Below are 19,531 nucleotides of genomic sequence, written 5' to 3'. Positions count from 1 at the left end.
GTTTAAGGGAAGATTAGGATATGTATTTTACCTCAGGACACATTGAATGACTCCCAACAGCAACAGCAAACTGTTTAGAATGTTAGAGGCAAAGGCCAATCAGGCCGCAAATGCAAATGACCTCTGTGTTCTGACTGGCTACTGGGGGGAGAGGAACAGCAAACTATTTAGAATATTGGAGATGAGACTCAGGCAACGCAGCCAGTGGATAGGGACAGCTTCTGAGTGACACATCACCGAGCCAACTGATTTGGGAGTGTGTGGAATGTTCACATCAAAGTACAATTATATATAAGGAGAGATTTGAAGGATTGTCACAAGCATCTATGCTTTGAATGCATGGAATACTATATAGATCTCTTCCAGAGGAGCTGTGGTGTTACCCTGCAGGAATCAAACAGCACTTTGAAGACTAGCAAGTTTATTATGAAATAAGTTTTTGTGAATCAGATACTACGGTGACACGTCTTTCCATTCACACAGAGCACCTACTACCCTCAACAGCCCCTCTCTCTCAAGTTCAAGGTTGTCAGTAGGTCAGGATGTCATAAGCTACCTTTCTTGCCTCTTTTAACATATAAAGAGAGCCATGATTATTTACACCTCAGGTCTTCCTCTCTCTCACTCCCAGAGACAACCACAGACAGGGTAGTCCAGCCCCCTTAATAATAAGCTGTCACTCACACAGAGCTATTGGGGTTGGGGCTCAAACACTGTTCCAATCACTCGCTCCCACCATTCATTCATATCTGGTAATATATGTATGTAGACCGAGATATTAAAATTATGTGTGTGTGCTTCTTTCCCTTAGACACACAGCCCACGGGGTTAATCAAAATAAGAAAACTTTTATTTATGATAGGAACAAAACACTGAGGAAATTACAGTATAAGTAACAATGTTTCATTTCCACTGAACTTTTGAACTGAAATCCTATTCCTACAACTGGGATCTTTTAGTTACAAATTTACTATTTTCAGTCTGCTCTAAGCAGCTCTTCTGCACAATTTCACTCAGTCAGAAATCTCCCCTCCCCTTCAAATCCCCAGCTGCCAACTTCTCTGCTACTAACTCCTAACTCTCATTTTCAACGGCCGTTTTTCAAGTCTCCCTCTCTCAACATTCCATCAGCTCTTGGAGAGAGGCGGAACGAAGCCTCTCCATCACAACCACTGAGCAAAACGAAGTTGCTATAAAGTTGATAAAGAAGCAGTCAGACAGCTGGAATCATGGCACTGGTGCTTTAGCATTCTATAACTAGTCACCCCGAATGAGGCTTACTTGACTGGTGGTGAGACAGCCAAAGCTGTCATATAAAACCAGCTCCCCAGTACATCTTCCATAACAGCCTTCCCAAACAAAACAGCAAGTAATTTGGTAGGCCCAGGCTTATTCTTTACACAGCCCATGTCAAAGCTCTCCTGGAGACCTGCAGGGGAATGCCAGTCCCAGCTCACACAATCCTAGCTGCTTTCCCAGGTTTGCCTCAGATATTCTGTAGCTCTTCAACCCCCCCCTTTGATTGCTGTGCTTTCCACATAAGTTATTCCAGCTGCAGAGAGCTGCTGAAAAGATTATGCTGATTCATCAAAACTCAATGCAAAATACATGGAAGCTGCAATCAGGAAAAAGGATCAGGCCCCTGCGTCCATGTACTGTGCCAAGAAAAATGGCAAATCAAAAGCAGATGTGTTATTTCTCAACTGAAATGCAGCATGTACATTCCATAGGGTTCTCTACACCAATGGTGGACACACTTTTTGAGAAATGGGCACAATCACTTGTGTGACAGTGTTATTGTAGTGTGCCTGTACACTATACTCTATATGCAGCCATGCGTGCCAAGGTATAGTTTGACCCCTAGTCTACTAAACCAGGGAGCAGCACAGTGTGGATGAAACAGGCAGAAACACTTTATGCCACAGACAGCCCACCGGGTCCTGTTCTTTCTTTACTCTGCCTTTCCACCCATCTTAGAGTCTCCAAGGCAGTGAATAGCCAAAACATAAAACACAATGGAATTCCATAATTTTGGGTATACTAATATTTTTATTGCTGACGTTACTAATATATAGACTGGTGTATTATGTTATGGCCTATGGCTAAGACAATAAACTTATACCAACTAATGGAGAGCAGTGAATCTGCTACCCCATAATTTTTGGTACCATGACTGAGAAGGACTTTTTGGACCTTGCCGCCTATCTAGCTTCAGATGGCAGGGGCACCCAAAGCAGGGCCCTAAAGATGGCCTTAGTGATCGGGTAGGTTTATATGGGAGTAGGTGGTCCTGAAAGTATGCTGGCCACAATTCTTATGCAGGAGTGCCACATGTTGGCCACCCATGTCCTAGAGGTAAGTGCAAAATGTGCTGTATCCAACAATCCTTACAGTGTGCCTGATTTATTACATTAGAAAATTGGAAAATATAGTTATTTCCTCTCAAGGAAATTATCTGGCTTTTGTTTGCAAGCATTTCCAGCTTCATGCCACAGTTTAAAAACTGATATTTGATATAGCCATGCCACACAGACGGAATGGGGTCAAAATGAGTAGCCTGTACTATTTTTGGAAATGCTTTTAAAAAGGAACCTTCTGTGGAGATCTTGCTAATACCATGTTAAAACATCATAGCCTCTAAAGAAATGGCCACCCAAAATCTACATTTTGAATAGAAGTGAGACATAAGCATCAACAGGGTAGCACACAAAGTACACTTTAACGATGCCACAACATTAATGCAAAGCAGGTCCAAAGTTGGAGAAAGTTTTAAAGCCTTTCAAAGGTTATTAAAGTATTTTATTCCCATAGAAAAAACATACTATGAAAATTGGGTGGTCTGAAAGCAGAATTTGGTTTCTGATCCATCAAGAAGGATTCTCTAAAACGCTTGTGTTTTTTGCTTTATAGCTTTGTACCGTATCATCTGCATCTCAATCAGACATCTATATATAAAAAAGAAAGTCCCCTCACCGTAAACTCAACGCCCAGGCCAAACCGCTGGACCTAGAGACACCAAATTCAGGGAGAGCACTCCTACTGTGTCGTAGGTGCTCGCTAAGAAGGGATTTTTAGAAATTCAACCCCTAAGTGGGTCAAAAGGGGGAAAATGTGTTCCCCCATTGATTCCTATGCAGCTGCCAGGCAGCTGCCTCTCTGCACCCCCCACTCTCTGATTGGTCAGCTGCAGAGCTCAGTGTGCTGAGGTAAAAAAAGCCAACAGTTACAGGGGACTGCAGACAGCTAATGACAGTTGAGGAAATCAGGAGTGGCCAAGAACCACTTGTAAGGTGAAGCAAAGCTGCTGGCCCAGCCTCTCTGATGGCTTCCAACATACTCCAACCACCTCCTACACCTAACAGGCGGTTGTCTGTCAGGTGCAGCCCACCTCCACAGTGACTTCTAATACTCCTCCCCCCTCCCCATCCTACACTGGACAGGCAACTGCCTGTCAGGTGTAGGAGAAGAGGTAGGATGCTTACAGCCACCAGGGAGGTTTGCTCAGCAGGATTGCCTTAGCACTGCTGCTTGCCCAGCCTCCCCGATGCCTTTAAATACAATCCCCCCCAACACCAGACAGGCCGGTGTCTGTCAGGTGTAGGAACAGGGCCAGGGTATGAATGTTTATGGGGAGATAGTAAAGGACCTTTCTAGGAGCCATTTCGATGTGTGCCTCCCTCATGTACCTGAAGAAATGTCTACCACATCACCACTCCCTCACGCCAACTCCCCCTCACACCTCTCACCTCTTACTGCCCCCAAGAAAGCTCCTGGCAAACGTCGAGCCAGATACACCAACGCTACAAGGAGGAGGCAACTTTGCAATGTGGCAAAGACATTTGCACATAGTACTCCTGCAGTGCACTGAGATGCACAGGCCAAGTACCAGCGAGCAAGTGCCCAGAACAATACAGTCTCCATATGAGCAAAACAATCCAGGAACACAAGTAGAGAGGCCATCACTTTCGTGGAAGGTGGCAGGATTTGACTTAACAGACGACTGCTTCTTAAATGGACAGTTCTATGTGGCCTGCTCCAGAGTGGGCTCATTAAGCAGCCTGGTGATCCTAGCACCTAAGGGCAGAACCACCAATGTGGTCTAGAGAGAGGTCCTTCAGTAGAGGGGGGGGGAAGTACGCATGTGCCACTTCATTTCTTACACTACAATCTTCTCCTACAGAATTCCTACAACAAATGTCACATTTCAAATTTCACACCATCAGTATTATAACTGGATTTATGGAACTTAAATACCATTTAAATACCCCTCCTCGGAGCTCCCCCGACCAGCTAGAAATCAGGACACTGCAGTTGCAGGTAGCCACGAGCTCACGACAGCTGGGACAGCGGCAATTGTTGGGAAGCTGCAACATCGGGGGCCGCTACACAATACAAACTGTGGCGGATCCACTATGGCGGAGCCGGACGGGAGGAGCGGAGATTGTTGATGGGACACGGACCACTTTGCTGAATTATAAGAACTGGACGAGCAGGGGGGCCTTGAACGGCTGAGAAGCGGAACTCACAGCCGGTGAGAAACTGGAGACTGGAGCACCCCTAGTGGCTGGCTTATAATAACAACCTGCAGGTTCCCCTGGGAGGTTCCCCTGGAAGTGGTTCCCCCTCCTTTCCCCACAGACATGGAGCCAGAAAGAACTAAGCCCTAAGGGGCATGCAGTAATTTTTTTTTGGGGGGGAGATTGGAAGCAGAATAGCCGACTGAAAGGAGACAACTTAGGGGGGAAGGTTGAGAGGTTTTAGCCAGCTAGGATAGCGCCCTACTAAAAGGATGGTAAATTATTGAGTACTGTGTGATTTGGTTGCTAGGTTGCTAGGCTGATGAATTTGGTAGTAACCTGTATATTATTAGTGGTTTAGGATAGGCTGTCTCAGGCTTCATTAGTTAATGATTGCCGCAAGCTTGAATAATTATATAGCAATCAGTAGAGGTTAATTTTATGTAGCAGGACAGGTAGATAATTTGGTTTCATCTGCACCAGGAGCGGCAGCTGCTACTAGCGCTCACATAGGAAGATCAGCTCATTTAGCTAGCCTGTCAGCAGTCTGAGGCTATTGCGATGCTTGGGCAACAGATTCCGGTGCTCCTGGGGAGGGGAAAGTACAGTGGTGGGTCCAGGCAAAGAGTCAAGGGAAGGACGCTGAGAAATAGAATGGCTCGACGCCATTCCAACCTGCGACCCATCCCGAAGGTTGCCAGCAGTGGGGCTAGGATTGATAACCCCCCTCCAACATTGGTGCTGTGCAACGCCAGGTCTATAAATAATAAGACCACAGTCCTTCGGGACTTCCTTCTGGATCAGAAGGTAGACCTGGTGTGCATGACCGAGACCTGGGTGCGGGATGGGGAGACCATAGCTCTCTCTCAACTTGCCCCACCTGGGTTCTCAGTCCTAAACCAATCACGGACTAGGGGGCGGGGGGGGAGTGGCTATTTTCATTCGGGAGGCTTACACCTTCAGGGCGTTCCCGCCTGATGAGAAATGGACTAATATTTGTGTTTGTGGACTGATATCTGCTGATACATTATATGGATTGTGCACACACATGCCCTAGGCGCAGGAAAAGCTATTTGCAATCATCTGTTGTGAGAGATCTTCACATAGAGGATGTTTGTTGCTTGCATTTCATGTTAATGAAGCTGTAGATACACAAAAGCCTGGCCTTAGGGAAAGGAGCACATTTTGCCATTGTTAGCAGGAATCACAGTTTTAAAAGACAAGCAATCCCCCATTGCTCAAGGACGTCATGTCACACAATCCACAACCTGATATACATCTGAATTGCCATTTCCTGGCAGATGTTACTTTGATTGCTTGGGAACGCCGGTATCTATCTGCATATCAAGAAGAATCTCGATGCTGAGACTTCACACCTGACCAGATGGCTTGTCATGAGCTAGTGCTAGTATTTCAATATTAGCCCAACCCTTAAAGGTGCTTCCCCTTACTACACGCACCAATGAGATGCAGGGATGGGATGGACTACAGATAGGTGGGATCTCAGCTTGGCAAGGTTGCCACCCGCCCCAAAGATTTCACTATAAAAAGCAAGGACCATGCGTTGGGTCTTTGCTAGCCGCATTCCCTTTCATCATCCTCTGTCTTCTTTCATCCCCTAAAGCCCAGCTTACTATTAAACAACCCCTATTGTCTACTTTTGATCTCTTGGACTGCAGCCAAAGAGATCCACACTAGCTGGCTGGTTCTAGCAGTGTGATTTAGCTAATATCCTAGGTACTAATTTCTTACCCTCCAATTCTTCATTGCAATGGACAAGACTTCAGGAAAGATAAGTATTAAACCGTAAACCTACCTACCTCTTAAGTAAAAGGGACTATTTTATGTACTTCTGTATTTCTAAAGGAACTTGATTGTATGTGTGTATGATTATGTTTTCGTGTGTATGTGATTTTGATACTCTTCAGTAGAGAACAAACTGATTGGAATTCACCAGTCTCGTCTCCATCACTGGGACACTGTGGGGTAGACAGAACCTCCGTAAACTTTGGCGGGAACCCTCATTAAATTTAGTCTGCCATCTGTTGTAGATAAAACAGATTGGCTAACACGCCACTAGAGATCATAGGCATTGAGTGTGTCAGTCTGGTGCTAGAGACCGAGGAGAGTTTGGCAATCTGGCTGGTGTACTGACCACCTAACACAGCAGCTGATAGCCTACCGGCCCTGATGGAGGCCATATCAGGCTGGGCGTTGGAGCACCCTAGACTGCTGGTCTTGGGTGATTTCAACGTCCATGCCGATGATGCAGCTTCCAGTCAGGCAGTGGACCTAGTGTCGTCCATGGCGGCGCTGGGACTCTCACAATTTGTAACGACTCCCATGCACCAGGCCGAACACATGGTCGATTTGATCTTCACGGCTGGGATGACAGTGGATTGGATTATTGCTTCAGCAATACCTGAAGGCCTGTCTGAATGTTCCACCCTGACCCTGTTTAGGCGGCAAGCAGATTTTAGCTCACCCGCAGAGCCAAATGGACCCTGTATGGCTCCAGATGGCTCTGCAGGATCTGAAGGCCCCTAGCGGTTCGTTGGATGAACTTGTGGAGGACTGGCACAGATGACTCTCTACAGCCATCAACGAGATCACTCCCCGGCACCCTCTGCACGCTCGCTCTAGGCTGGCTCCCTGGTATACCCAGGAGCTGAGGCTTATGAAGCAAGAGCTGAGACAGCTAGAGAAATGGTGGTGTCGAACCCGCAACGAGGCAACAGGAGCATCTTATAGGACGTTTATGAGATCCTATGAGATGGCAGCCAAGGCCACTAAGAGAGAATTCTATGCGGCTGCGATTACGTCTGCGAGCTCGTGCCCAGCCCAATTGTTTAGAACAATTTGGTATTTAACAGCTCTGCCACAGGGCAGGCAAAATGCTAGGGAATTGAATATTGGCTGTGAGGCTTTTGTGAGCTATTTCGCGGGTAAAGTCTTGGCGTTCCGCCGCAACCTCCCTGCTACAGTTGAAACAATAAGTGAACTCGAGGCCCCTTGCACGTCTTGGATTCTGAGTTTGGACTGTTTTAGCCTTCTCAGCCTGGAGGAAGCTGACAGATTGCTCGTCTCTATGCGCCCAACCACATGCAGCCTTGATCCATTCCCTTCCTGGCTTATTAAAGCGGACCATGAGGGGTTTCGAGGTGCCCTAAGGGAGATTGTCAATAAGTCCCTGTGTTAATACTGTGTTTCTGTATTTCTTCCCATAAAATCGCAATGTGCTTAAATAGAATATGACAGCTCAGTTCCCAGTCCAATGACCCTGAAAACAACAGCAGATACAGAGAATGGAAACACACATGTGGGTCTAAGATAGCACAAGACATGAGACATTTCACTTTTATGGGGGTGACATCTGAAGTTTTTTTGCTTGGCCTGGGCTTGTTCTGCATGGTGCACCCAAGCTGCAGATGACCTAAAGCAAAATACTTTTTATGTCACTCTCTATATGCCTGATCACATATAAATCACACATCCATCTAATGGATTTACCCCTTGAATCCTGGCCTAACCCCTTCCTGCTCCCCCTCTTACCAATTATTAGTATCTGCCGTCTTCAACAACAACAACAACAAACTAGTTCAAAAAGACAGACCAATAAGGGAAGGTTTGGTCACATCATAAAAAATACAGACATTCCTTGGATATATCTTTGGGGTAAAACTGAGAAAAAAGGATTATTATTTTGTATGTCTAAGTTCTTTAGCAGGTGTTTGCGCTTCCAGGGCGTGCCAGAGAACAGAGGGGAGAATCTTAAAGAACTGATGAGTGAACTACTAGCCCCAGCGACAGAAATCAAGGCAGAATTGCTGCTCAGTGATATGGATGTGGTTTACAGATCATATTCAGGATATATAAAGAATAATCTGCCTGGGGAAATTGTAGTAAGATTCTCGAAGAGGCATGTCAGGGATGCTATCCTGAAAGCGGTTGCTGGAACACCCCTGAAAGCAGGGGAAAACACCATCAGAACGCTAAAGGATATTCCATGTGAAGTAAGACAACGTAGAAAGAAATACAAAGAACTTGTGCTCTTTCTTCAAACAAACTCAATTGGATATAAATGGCTATTTCCAGAAGGCGTAACTTTCAAGTTCAAAGATAAAGAAGAAGATTGACTCTTTTCTGAAAGCTCAAGAATTTCTAAGGGTTCAGCTGGGAAGGCCAGAGGACGGGAAAAAAGATGACAGCAAGTCCAGTTGCGAGCTGGACACTGGTTCTTCCGGAGAGGACTCTTTGTCTGAGCAAGAAGCAGCAGCTCCAAAAAGTCCCTATCAGTTACGGAAGAGAAGGGAAAAGAAGAAGTAAAGGCTGAAGGACTCTGAATTGTGCCTTTGAGATTTTTGGTTTTGGGATGATTGGGGGTACTGTTACTAGACAGTTAAATTTAAGCTTCAAGGGAAAAGGGCTAAATGTTTGACTCAGTTTAAGAAGACTTGATGTATCTAAGCTAGTTGGAGGTTCTCCTCTCTTGGGTTTTTAGTCAGTAGTGGGTTCTTTGCTTTCTCCTGTATATGTAGTTTCCCCTCCCTTTTTTTTCTGTTGTAGTTTTTTGTAGTGGATAAAAATCAATAAAAAATCCCCTCCGGGGCCTTAAAAAAAAGTTCTTTAGCAGGTGTTATGATTAATCACCCTCTCTGAGGGGAAATGTTTACCTCCTTCCTACATAGATTCAGCAGGTTTAGCCCAGATAATTGGTCTGGAGTTTGTTTGTCAAGCCTGTAGAATAAAGACTTTCTAGTATAGTTCTTTTCACACTGAATTTGGTTACCTTTAGATATTAGTGCTTGCTATGCCTTTGTAGAAAAGAGCATCTTGCTGTCTGGACTCTGCACAGGCTGGATTTTGTACCTTTTACTACTGCTGTCATGGCAAACTAATACTTTATACTTATAAATACTAGTTACTTGTGCTTTTACTCTCTTGATGTTCCCGCTCCCCTGCAGCTCCAGACCCAAGAGACAGAGGAACTTGATTTCTGTAAGAGTGACCCTTTTTCAGAAAGTTACTCAGGTCAAGAGAGTCAAAGCACAAGTAATCCTTGCCATCTCCTATTTAAAGAGGGTGATGTAAAAGACCTCTGCCTGAGTTCCTAGCTAGCCACTGCGTCAGAGTAGATAATAGTAACCTTGACAGGCCTATGTTCTGACTCAATATAAGGCATCTTCATGTATTCAAAGCAGAAACAAGAAAGCACAGACCAGGGACAGAAGCCAGTGGACTATATGCAATAGGTACTTTGTTCCATTTGTTCTGCCAAATTTTTTTTACATAAAAGTTATTTTCTGGTGTTCAAAGGGGAGGAGAACAAATGCATGCATGGGAGCAGTGGCAGCACCCCTAACCTGTCTATTGGAACACATGTGTAGAATATACACGCATAGGCCTCTCTCCATGTTACTGGGAACACTGAAAAAGTAGGGATCCTAATCATATGTTGAAAACACCATGTGCATAGACAATTAATTGTGCATTGACAGGAGATGGATCTTGCTGCACCAATCCCACCCCTATCCCCATGCACTTTTTTGCCACTCTTGGGACACCTAAACAGGACTTTGGTTTACTAGCAGGAAGATTAAATTTTTGTCAGGATTGGAAAAGCCATGGCCAGTCACAGTGAGGAGGTATAACAAGGCAAAGAATCAGGAAAACCTCTCCACAGAAACATCCCAAGTTTAAATGTAGCACCATTGCTAAATCTCACCCCATGGATTCACAGAAGGTGCTTTTAGGCACAGATATGGTTGCTTAGCAAATTCCAGACACATTTATTCTGGTTCTCTGAAGGTACTGATGCCACCAGGTCAAAAACTGAAACATAATTAAACCAGCATCTGGTTTTTACTAGAGTTGTATTATGCAATGTCATATTGTATTTTTAAATGTAAATTGTGTTTTAAAATGTTTTAACTGTATTGTATTTTACTGTTGGAAGCTGCCCTGAGCACATCAAGGGGAGGGCGGGATATAAATGCAATAAATAAATAAATAAATAAATAAATGTATGCAGAAGAAATGCACAGGTCAACATTTTTCTGTGTTTTCAAAACTTCCACATTTTTGTATTGACACAACAAAATCTATGGCTGACCCATTGGGAAATAAGGAGTGGAGGCAATAACCAAGTGACAACTCGAACTGCTCCACAATTGACAAAGCCATTTTGCATGCAGGATGCCTGTGTAGAGCTACCCAATCTTCCAGTATATGTGGTATGGCTATACATGTCGAACAAGTTAGAAAAGCATCTTAACTTTGAATCAGCAACTTTAGGGTTAGGTAATAGCTCATACTAAAGGAACTTTGCAGGAACAGGAGACCAGTTTGTTATGTTTTCAGTGCTCACATATCATACAAAGCAAAAATAACAAAAGGTTGCCCTGAGCCATTCGCTTACACCTCAGTATTTGGCTCTCTTAAACTACCTGTGGATTCTGAACAACAGTCTGAAACAGAGCTGGGGAGGGGAACAGAACAAGTCTCAGTATTTTTCTCTCTTCAAATCTCCACAGTCATCTGCCAGTAAGAGAATGCAAGAAAGAATCAGGGCAGCCAGAGTTATGCAACCTCTAAAGACCTGGACCTAGACAATTTACTAACAGATGTAGCTATAAAGGACTCTTTTATAGCATCTTGTACAGTAACAATGTGTTCATTCAAATTCCCTTTCCTCCTCTGAAGGTTTATTTTTAAAACCTCATTTCTGAGAGGGTGAGTGGAGAGAGAACAGGCTATGCTAGCTGCAAAAGACTAAGTCTGTTGTTCAAGGTGAAGTTTGCTTAGCATTATCCTGATAAGATAAATAAGGATAATAGCCTCTCTCAGTTTTAGGTTTGCTTCCCCCCCTGTAGAACAGTAACAGAGCAAAATCTGAAAGCAGGGGTGAGGCACACATTCTTGGCTGAAACTGCTCTCAAATATGAGATTATGCAGACCATGAAGGAAACTGCCCCAAAAGGTGTAGGCAAACATATACAGCAGAAGACATAAGGTGTAGGCATTTGTCATGCCTCAGTGTGACATTTGGGGTGTATATTTTGACACGGGTTCTGTATCCTTGGGCTTGGTAGAACAATTGGAGGCACCCAGTTTTCCATAAAGCAAAACAGACACAGTTACATATCAGGTAAGTAGAGTTAGCTGCCTTTTGCTCTACAGTTATGTCACTGCATTGAGAATCAGGAACCTGTGCCAATGTATCCAGGAGGAGGTCTTCCTGTGCAATGGTTTCTTCTCCAAGTTTAATACCAGACAATATGACAAACCCCCATGAGTCCGAAAGCTTTTCCTGCTATTCTCCCTTGCAGCCTTTACTGCCCATCCACCCCTATGAAACAGTGAGTCACACTCCCTACCCATCTTGGCTGGTACAGCAATGACTGGCAAGGAAGCCAGGGAAAGTATCATGCCTACTTGACTTCTGGGTCAACTGGTTATGCCTCTGACACTGCTCACTCCCAGCCATTTAAATCTGTCACAGATGCTGCTGTCATGGCCAACAGAAAGACTGGCAGACACCCACCTTCATTAATGACTGGACAGATTGCTTGGAATAATCCTGACACCATGGACAAGCTTGAGAGCCCCAATCTTTTCTCATGTGGCATGGGGTACATTGAGTAGTAACCCTGCACACAACCCCAAATAACCTCTTCTGTGATTTACTCAAGTGCAACTTTAGATTTGTTCCTTTCAAAATCCCCACGTCCACTTGAATATATCCATAGATAGACACAATCAGTATACTGTGGCCAACTTATATCATCCAGGCATCCATGCTTGCCAAGAATTTCTATGAAGACACTCTTTCCACGGAAAGCTAGCCTAGCACAAACCATGCAAATTAAACCATTTCCCTCTCTCAGGGGCCAAGAATATATATCCAGCTTGGCATGCACTCTCTTCAGTTAGCCCTATTCAGTATAAAACAGCTCTCCTTCCACAGAGAAGAGTCACCCGTGTGTTTTCTGGACTACTGCCTTCTTTAAAAAGCACTGAGAGCAAAGTAAGCCCATTTTAATTTGGAGAGGTACAAGCATCAGTTCATTATTCAAAGAGTTTCAACAATTTCAATGTTTGAATTCAATACAGGATATTGTTGCAAAAAAAGAAAGGAACAGAATATTATATTTATTTACTTTGTTTATAGTCTGCCTTTCTCGCAGAGACTCAAAGCAGATTGTAGGATATAAAACAGTGCAATTGAGCAGCATAAAGTGACCAATGAACAATGCAATAAGACTAGGATTCCAGAATTAGAATACAATGTGAATACTACACAATCTAAGGCAAGGTACACTTTAAGCAAAATGGAAGGTGAATTACAAGGTATAGGATACAAAACACAGAAAACTCCAAAAGGGTAAAAGACAACAATTATTCCATATGAGTTTCAAGCAAAAACTCAACAAAAGACAGACCTGCTTTTTTGGCATGCAATTTCTACTGAGCATGTTCTACTTCCATAGAATACACATAAGTAGACTATTGGGAGCAAGACCCCAGAGAGATTAAATTACATTATAACTTTCTCTGGCCTTAAAGGATTTTAGTGCAGTTGATACTGTTCAACAGTGCAGACTGCTGAACTGTGGCCATCAATAATCTCCTCTGTAAGAGACCCTTGCCCTGCAGGATCAGCATGATGTGGCACAACAAAGTATGAGGGTTCTATACTTGGTTGATATGGACAAGTAGAAGGCTCATTTGGGGGTAACTTCACAGCTTCAAACTGATTCAGGACTTGATGTGTAGGGGTATGTGGATCTGACATAAATTCTGCTAAGAGTTCCCATAACATCATACAACTTAAATGGATGACTGTCAGTAAAAGTATTGGAGCAGAATCAGAGTTTTAATACCTAGTCACCACCTGCAGATACACTGCAGAGATTCTGATCTGTATATACATTAAACACAGATACATATAGCATGTCATGATTTTTAAAAATGTAAAGCAGGGTCAGACAGCCGCAACTGGAAGTGAACAACCAGAGGCAGGAAGAGGATCTTAGCTCCCTTGAGACTAGCTCTTTTCCTGGTCAAACCACATCTCCATCTACTTTGCTGGTCCACAGACAAGGAGTACTAGAGCAATATCTCCTCTTCCAGGCATGGTGGGAGGAAGGGGGGGGGAAGCATTTGTGGGAATTTTAAGTGGAAAAATGGGTGCAACTTGGGCACATTACTTGTTCATGCATATGTCTGTTTTGGCCCTCTGATGTGGGAATTTCTGGAAAATATTAACCCTCCTTTTCTCATTTTACCATCAACAGTACCTGGGAATTCCCTGCTCTAGTGAAAAAGCCCAGAATTCTTGGTTTTCATAGGAAGGGTGGACTTGGGGCAAGAGGGGTAGAAGAGGCCAGAACTGGATTGTGTGAAAGTTCTGAATCGTAAAGACAAGCTGTACACTCATTTTGAGTCAGTGGCTTGTGTTTGTTCTCATATTGAGAATTATTCATGCCTTTTTCACCTGCTTTTCCTGTAACAAATTTTTCTTGGCTACAGAATTAGCCAAGATCCCAGGAGTGAGTCTGACATAACTTTCAGTCAGCAAGATTAAAAAGTCTGCTTGCCCAGCAGAAGGAATTAGAGAAGGACCTCCTAGAGCAACAGCTATTCTGTGAGAACACATCTCTGCAGAAATCAAATACGTGGTATGGAATACTGTTATTGTTTTGATTTATATCCAAAGCTAAGAAAGTCTAATAAAATGGAATATCTAACACATTGCATTAGGAAAAATAATTCATTTGTATTCACAAATATAATGGCAAGGGCCAATGTGTCTCTTGGATCTTCCCTCACGCTCAGCATTACTTTGTGTATTGATGCTTCATGGTTTCATAGACTGATTAAAACTGTGACTGTGACCTTTTAAGTTGCTCATTTATTATCCCAATAGAGAGAGAGGTAAAACTGACCTTACTTGAACCTCTCATGGATCGCTGCCTTGATGTGGCAAAGGGCCTTGCGTGGTTCGATGAGGCTGCGGGTTATACCGCGGAGGGCCACCCAGGATGGACAGGCCACAGATGAGAACTCAGACCAAGCGTGATCCCCTGGAGAAGGAAATGGCAACCCACTCCAGTATCTTTGCCAAGAAAACCCCATGGACAGTAACAAAAGGCTAAAAGATATGACACCGGAAGATGAGCCCCTCAGGTCAGAAGGTGTCCAATATGCTACTGGGGAAGAGCAGAGGGCAAGTACAAGTAACCCCAAAAAGAGAGGCGGCTGGGCCAAAGGTGAAAGGATGCTCAGCTGTGGACGTGTCTGATGATGAAAGGAAAGTCCGATGCTTCAAAGAACAATACTGCATAGGAACCTGAAATGTAAGATCTATGAATCAAGGTAAGCTTGACGTGGAAAAAAATGAGATGGCAAGACATCGACATCTGGGAATCAGTGAACTAAAGTGGGTGAATTTAACTCAGAAGACCATTATGACTACTATTGTGGCCAAGAATCTCATACGAAAAAATGGTGTGGCCTTTATAATCAACAAGAGAGTACAAAAGGCAGTAGTGAGATACAATCTCAAAAATGACAGAATGATTTCAGTCTGAATCTAAGGCAAACCATTCAATCCAAGGCAAACCATCCGAATCCAAGGCAAACCATTCAAGATCACAGTAATCCAAGTCTATGCTCCGACCACTGTCACAGAGGAAGCTAAAGTAGAATGGTTCTATGAACACCTACAACACCTCCTAGAACTAACATCAAAAAAAGATGTCCTTATCATCATAGGGGACTGGGATGCTAAAGTAGGGAGTCAAAAGCTAACCAGAATAACAGACAACTTTGGCCTTTAAGAACAAAATGACGCCGGGCAATGGCTAACAGAGTTTTGTCAAGAGAACATGCTGGTCATAGCAAACACCCTCTTCCAACAACCTAAGAGGTGACTCTACACATGGACATCACCAGATGGGCAATACCGAAATCAGATTAATAATATAACTTGCAGTCAAAGATGGAGAAGCTCCATACAGTCAGTAAAAACAGGCCCTGGAGCTGACTGTGGCTCAGATCATGAGCTACTCATTGCAAAATTCAGGTTTAAACTGAAGAAAGTTGGGAGAACCACTAGGCCATTCAGGTTTGACCTAGATCACATCCCTTATGAATATACAGTGAAGGTAAAGAATAGGTTTAAGGGACTAGATTTGATTGACAGTGTGCCTGAAGAACTATGGATGGAGTTTTGTGACATTGTACAGGAGGAAGCAATTAGCCCCGTCACAAAGGGAAAAAAATGCAAGAAAGCAAAGTGGCTGTCTGATGAGGCTTTACAAATAGCTGAGGAAAGAAAAAAAGTGAAAGGCAAAGGTGAAAAGGAAAAATTTACCCAACTGAATGCAGATTTCCAGAGAACAGCAAGGAGAGATAAGGAGGCCTTCCTGAATGACCAATGCCAAGTAATAAACAATAGAATGGGAAGGACTAGAGATCTCTTCAAGAAAATTGGAGAAATCAAGGGAACGTTTCATGCAAAGCTGGCCATGATAAAGGACAAAAACAGTAGGGACCTAACAAAAGCAGAAGAGATTAGGAAGAGATGGCAAGAATACACAGGAGAACTATACAAGGAGGTTCTGGTTCCAGTACGGCGTGGCGACAGGCAGCTTTCGGGCTCCTCCAAGCTGCCTGATTCCCCTTTGTCTCTTTTGAAGCCCCCAGTGAGTGTTGGGCTCCACCAGACCTCCCGGAGAGAGGACCGGTGCAGAGGGCTTTGTTTTGGCCCCTCTCGCACCTAACAATGTGTGTGTGGGGGGGGATCGTTACTGCCCTGAAACAGGAGCATCGGGAGGAGTGTAGTATGGCTTCCATGTCTGCAACTAGCCGTAGCCTTCCATTTTAAACTAAGTTTGGATTATAATATTTACAGCAACGCAAATGAAGAATAACCTTTTTTGAACCTAGACAATATCGCGAGTTTGTGAGTATGCCTGTTTTCAAATCTAATAGAAGAAACGACCTTTTATAAATTTACCCTGAATTTCTGTGCCCAAAGACGGAGCAGATTAGCGGCCGGAGAAGGAATGGGGAAAATATTCGTATGAACGTTGTTGTTTTTTGTTGTTGTTGTGGGGTTTAAAAAATTGTAGGAAAGGACTTACAACCATACATGATATCTAGATGGTTATTAAAGACTGAGCTATTTAAATTGAAACCAACTGAGTAAATAAAATGGCACCTGCAGAGGAAACAGAGGAAGAGGAGATCGATGATAATATGTAAGTGGGAGATTTAACTGTGGAACAATTTTTGAAGTTGCTGAGAGAGGCAATACAAAAAGGGTTTGAGGCAGCTTGTGCCAATATATTTGTAAAACTACAGAGCGTGCAATCAGTGATGGAAAATGATGAGGAATTGGTACAGGATACACAGAGTGATATGGAACAACAGGCTTGCCACGTGTTGATATCCAGCCGGCATCAATTATAGGTGTGGAAAAGAAAGCAATGAGAAAGTCCTATGTAAAGTCAGAGCTAAAGAAAAAGAGACTACAAAGAAGTTTTTGTAGAGAAGGAAGAAAATGGAAAAAAAAGAGAACCCCCCCCCAATATGCCTGGAAAACAAAGACTGAAAATAAAATATGGGACACAGAGAAGTTTAAACATAGAAAAGGGAACGTAGAAGTAAAGTTGTGCACATATAAAGAGAGAAGGCATGTGGATTCATTGAGGCTAAAAAGCAGGTTACAAATTCACGGGGAAAAAGCAAAGCTATATAAAAGATGGAATGTTATTTAATTGGAAAAATGAAATCATGGTTCCTGTTTTAATGTGATATTGAAGATTACTCACTAAGGGATTTTTTATTTTCCCTCTTGTTTTTTTCCTCTTTCTTGTTTTGTTTCCTGTTATTTTTTGTTTTTTCATAAAATTGATTCTGTAAAAGTGAGAATTATAGAGGCAAGTGCTGTATAGAACGACATAAGTAGTAATAGCAATGAAAGAGGACTAATTAGGGCTAAGCAGTGTTAGAAATAAATTAGGGGTGAAAGCTCTCTTTTTTCTTCTGAGATATACTTAATTAAGTTGAAACAAAAAGTATGATATGGTACTAGTAGTGAAATATGTAGTGAAAACTTGGAAAAACAAGGTATAGCCTTCTAGGTTGAAAGAATCAAGTGATATGAAGTGTGAAATGTTTTAAATTTAAAGAGCTGCTTTTTGGCTTTTGTAAGTTTATACGTTTTCATTTATACATATTATATAAAAATTATATAGTTTTAAGGGAAGTATAATGAAAATTCAGAAGAAGTTGGAAATGTTTATTTTGGTAGATGTAATTTATTTTGGGGGAAAAGAGTATAGAATCTTGGCTATAAGGGAATATTGATAAATGAACTGGAAAATAAAGATGCAGGAAACATATGGATTGTGACAATGAAGAGTAATGAAAAGGGATAAATACGTCTAGTTAGGTTAGTTAGTGTGTGAAAGGTTGTGAGAACTTTACCTAAAAACAATAATGTCTACTGTGAAAAGATAAAAATAATTTGAAAATAAGTGGGTAGTTAAACCTCAAAAGGTGTTGTAGGAATATGTCACTAGCTGGGAAATGATATAATTTTATTTTCAAGAACTAAGTGGTGTTGCTGTAAGTAGAAAATAGTGATAGTTTATGTATATGTTTGTTTGTTTCGTGTCCATGTTCTTGTGTTTTGTGGTATGTGCTTATTATTTATAAAACTCAATAAATACATTATATATAAAAAAGGAGAACTATACAAGAAGGATCTCAATGTCCTTGACAACCACAATGATGTGATCACTGACCTCGAGCCAAACATCCTGGAATACAAAGTCAAATATTTTGAGTTCAACCAGTGTGGTGTAGTCTTTAGAATGCTGGACTAGAATGGGGATACCCGGCTTCAAATCCCCAATGAACCTTGAAATTCACTTGGTAACACTGGGTCAGTCACACTCTCTCAACCTAACCTATTTCACAGGTTTGTTGTGAGGAAAATGAAGGAGAGCACATTATATGTCAACATGAGCTTCTTTGAAGAAGTATAGGATAAAAATGGGGGGAGGAGGAGAATAATGAGGGTGGGGTTTGAGGAGGGGTGGGACCTCAGACAGGTACAATGCCATAGACTCCACCCTCCAAACTAGCCATTTCCTCCTGGGGAACCATTGTTGTCAATCTCCAGGTGAGCGCTGGAAATCACTCAGAATTACAACTGCTCTAAGGGTACTGAACTCCTTTGTCACCTACCACTGCTTCCGCATGGTATCCTTAAAGCAGACACCCTAGTTTCAAACATCAATGAGACACTGTCCCTCCTTAAAAAACCTGGGCCTGCAAGTCAATCTCAAATTCAACCGGTCCAGAAAATACAGTACATCGGTCTCTGGCACCATCGATGTCGACGACGGTGACGGGGAAGGAGAACGCTTTGCGCCCAGGGGGCGACTAAGGAGCTCCACCGTCTCGATATCGAAGTAGGGACACTCAAGTTGGTATATAGGAGAGTCCAAGAGTTGGATGGTCGGTATCGGTGGAGGGGCATGGGTCTCCGATGCTGATACAGCCGTTGGAGCGGATAGCACGTTAGGGGCATTACCCAGTGCAGACACCGCTTTCTCTCCCTTTTTCGCCGCTTTTAGGGATTTAGGGGGGCCCTTTTTGCGGACTTATGCTCCTTACTGGCCTTCGGCTTCTTCATCGGAGTGGAAGTGGAAGATCGTGCCTTCAATGCCGGAGGCTTCGACATCGATTGGCCGATGTCAGAGGAAGGCCTCAATGCCGGAGCCGTCAACGTGAATGGTCTGTCTGAATCCATCGCTGAGGGAGGATTTAAAGCCGACTCAAGTAGCGCTACTTTAAGACGCGCAGCTCGGTTTTTTTCTTGTCTGGTTTGAAAACCTGGCACAGAGCCGACAAGATTCTGGTCGGTGAAACTCCCCCAAACAGAAAATGCAAAGGGTGTGATGGTCAGGTGGCGCAACCCTTGCAACGATTGAAAA

The 19,531-nt window shown here is 43.2% G+C and overlaps 1 protein-coding gene across 1 annotated transcript in view; it reads right to left on the bottom strand.

Moving 5' to 3' along the window:
* The window catches only part of LOC107119757 (zinc transporter ZIP11-like), a 59,449-nt gene extending 40,171 nt beyond the window's left edge, over positions 1 to 19,278 (bottom strand). The window contains exons 1-2 of the mRNA XM_015422339.1: positions 19,212 to 19,278; positions 18,908 to 19,086 (exon numbers count right to left, since the gene is read on the bottom strand). Of these exons, the coding sequence (XP_015277825.1) occupies positions 18,908 to 19,086; positions 19,212 to 19,278 (246 nt within the window). The remainder of the gene's footprint in view (positions 1 to 18,907; positions 19,087 to 19,211) is intronic.
* Between the last annotated feature and the right edge of the window lie 253 nt (positions 19,279 to 19,531).

Source organism: Gekko japonicus, unplaced genomic scaffold, assembly GCF_001447785.1.
Source record: "Gekko japonicus isolate JY-2015 unplaced genomic scaffold, Gekko_japonicus_V1.1 scaffold879, whole genome shotgun sequence".
In the NCBI taxonomy this organism is placed as follows: domain Eukaryota; kingdom Metazoa; phylum Chordata; class Lepidosauria; order Squamata; family Gekkonidae; genus Gekko; species Gekko japonicus.
This window is presented reverse-complemented; position numbering and strand designations above follow the sequence as displayed.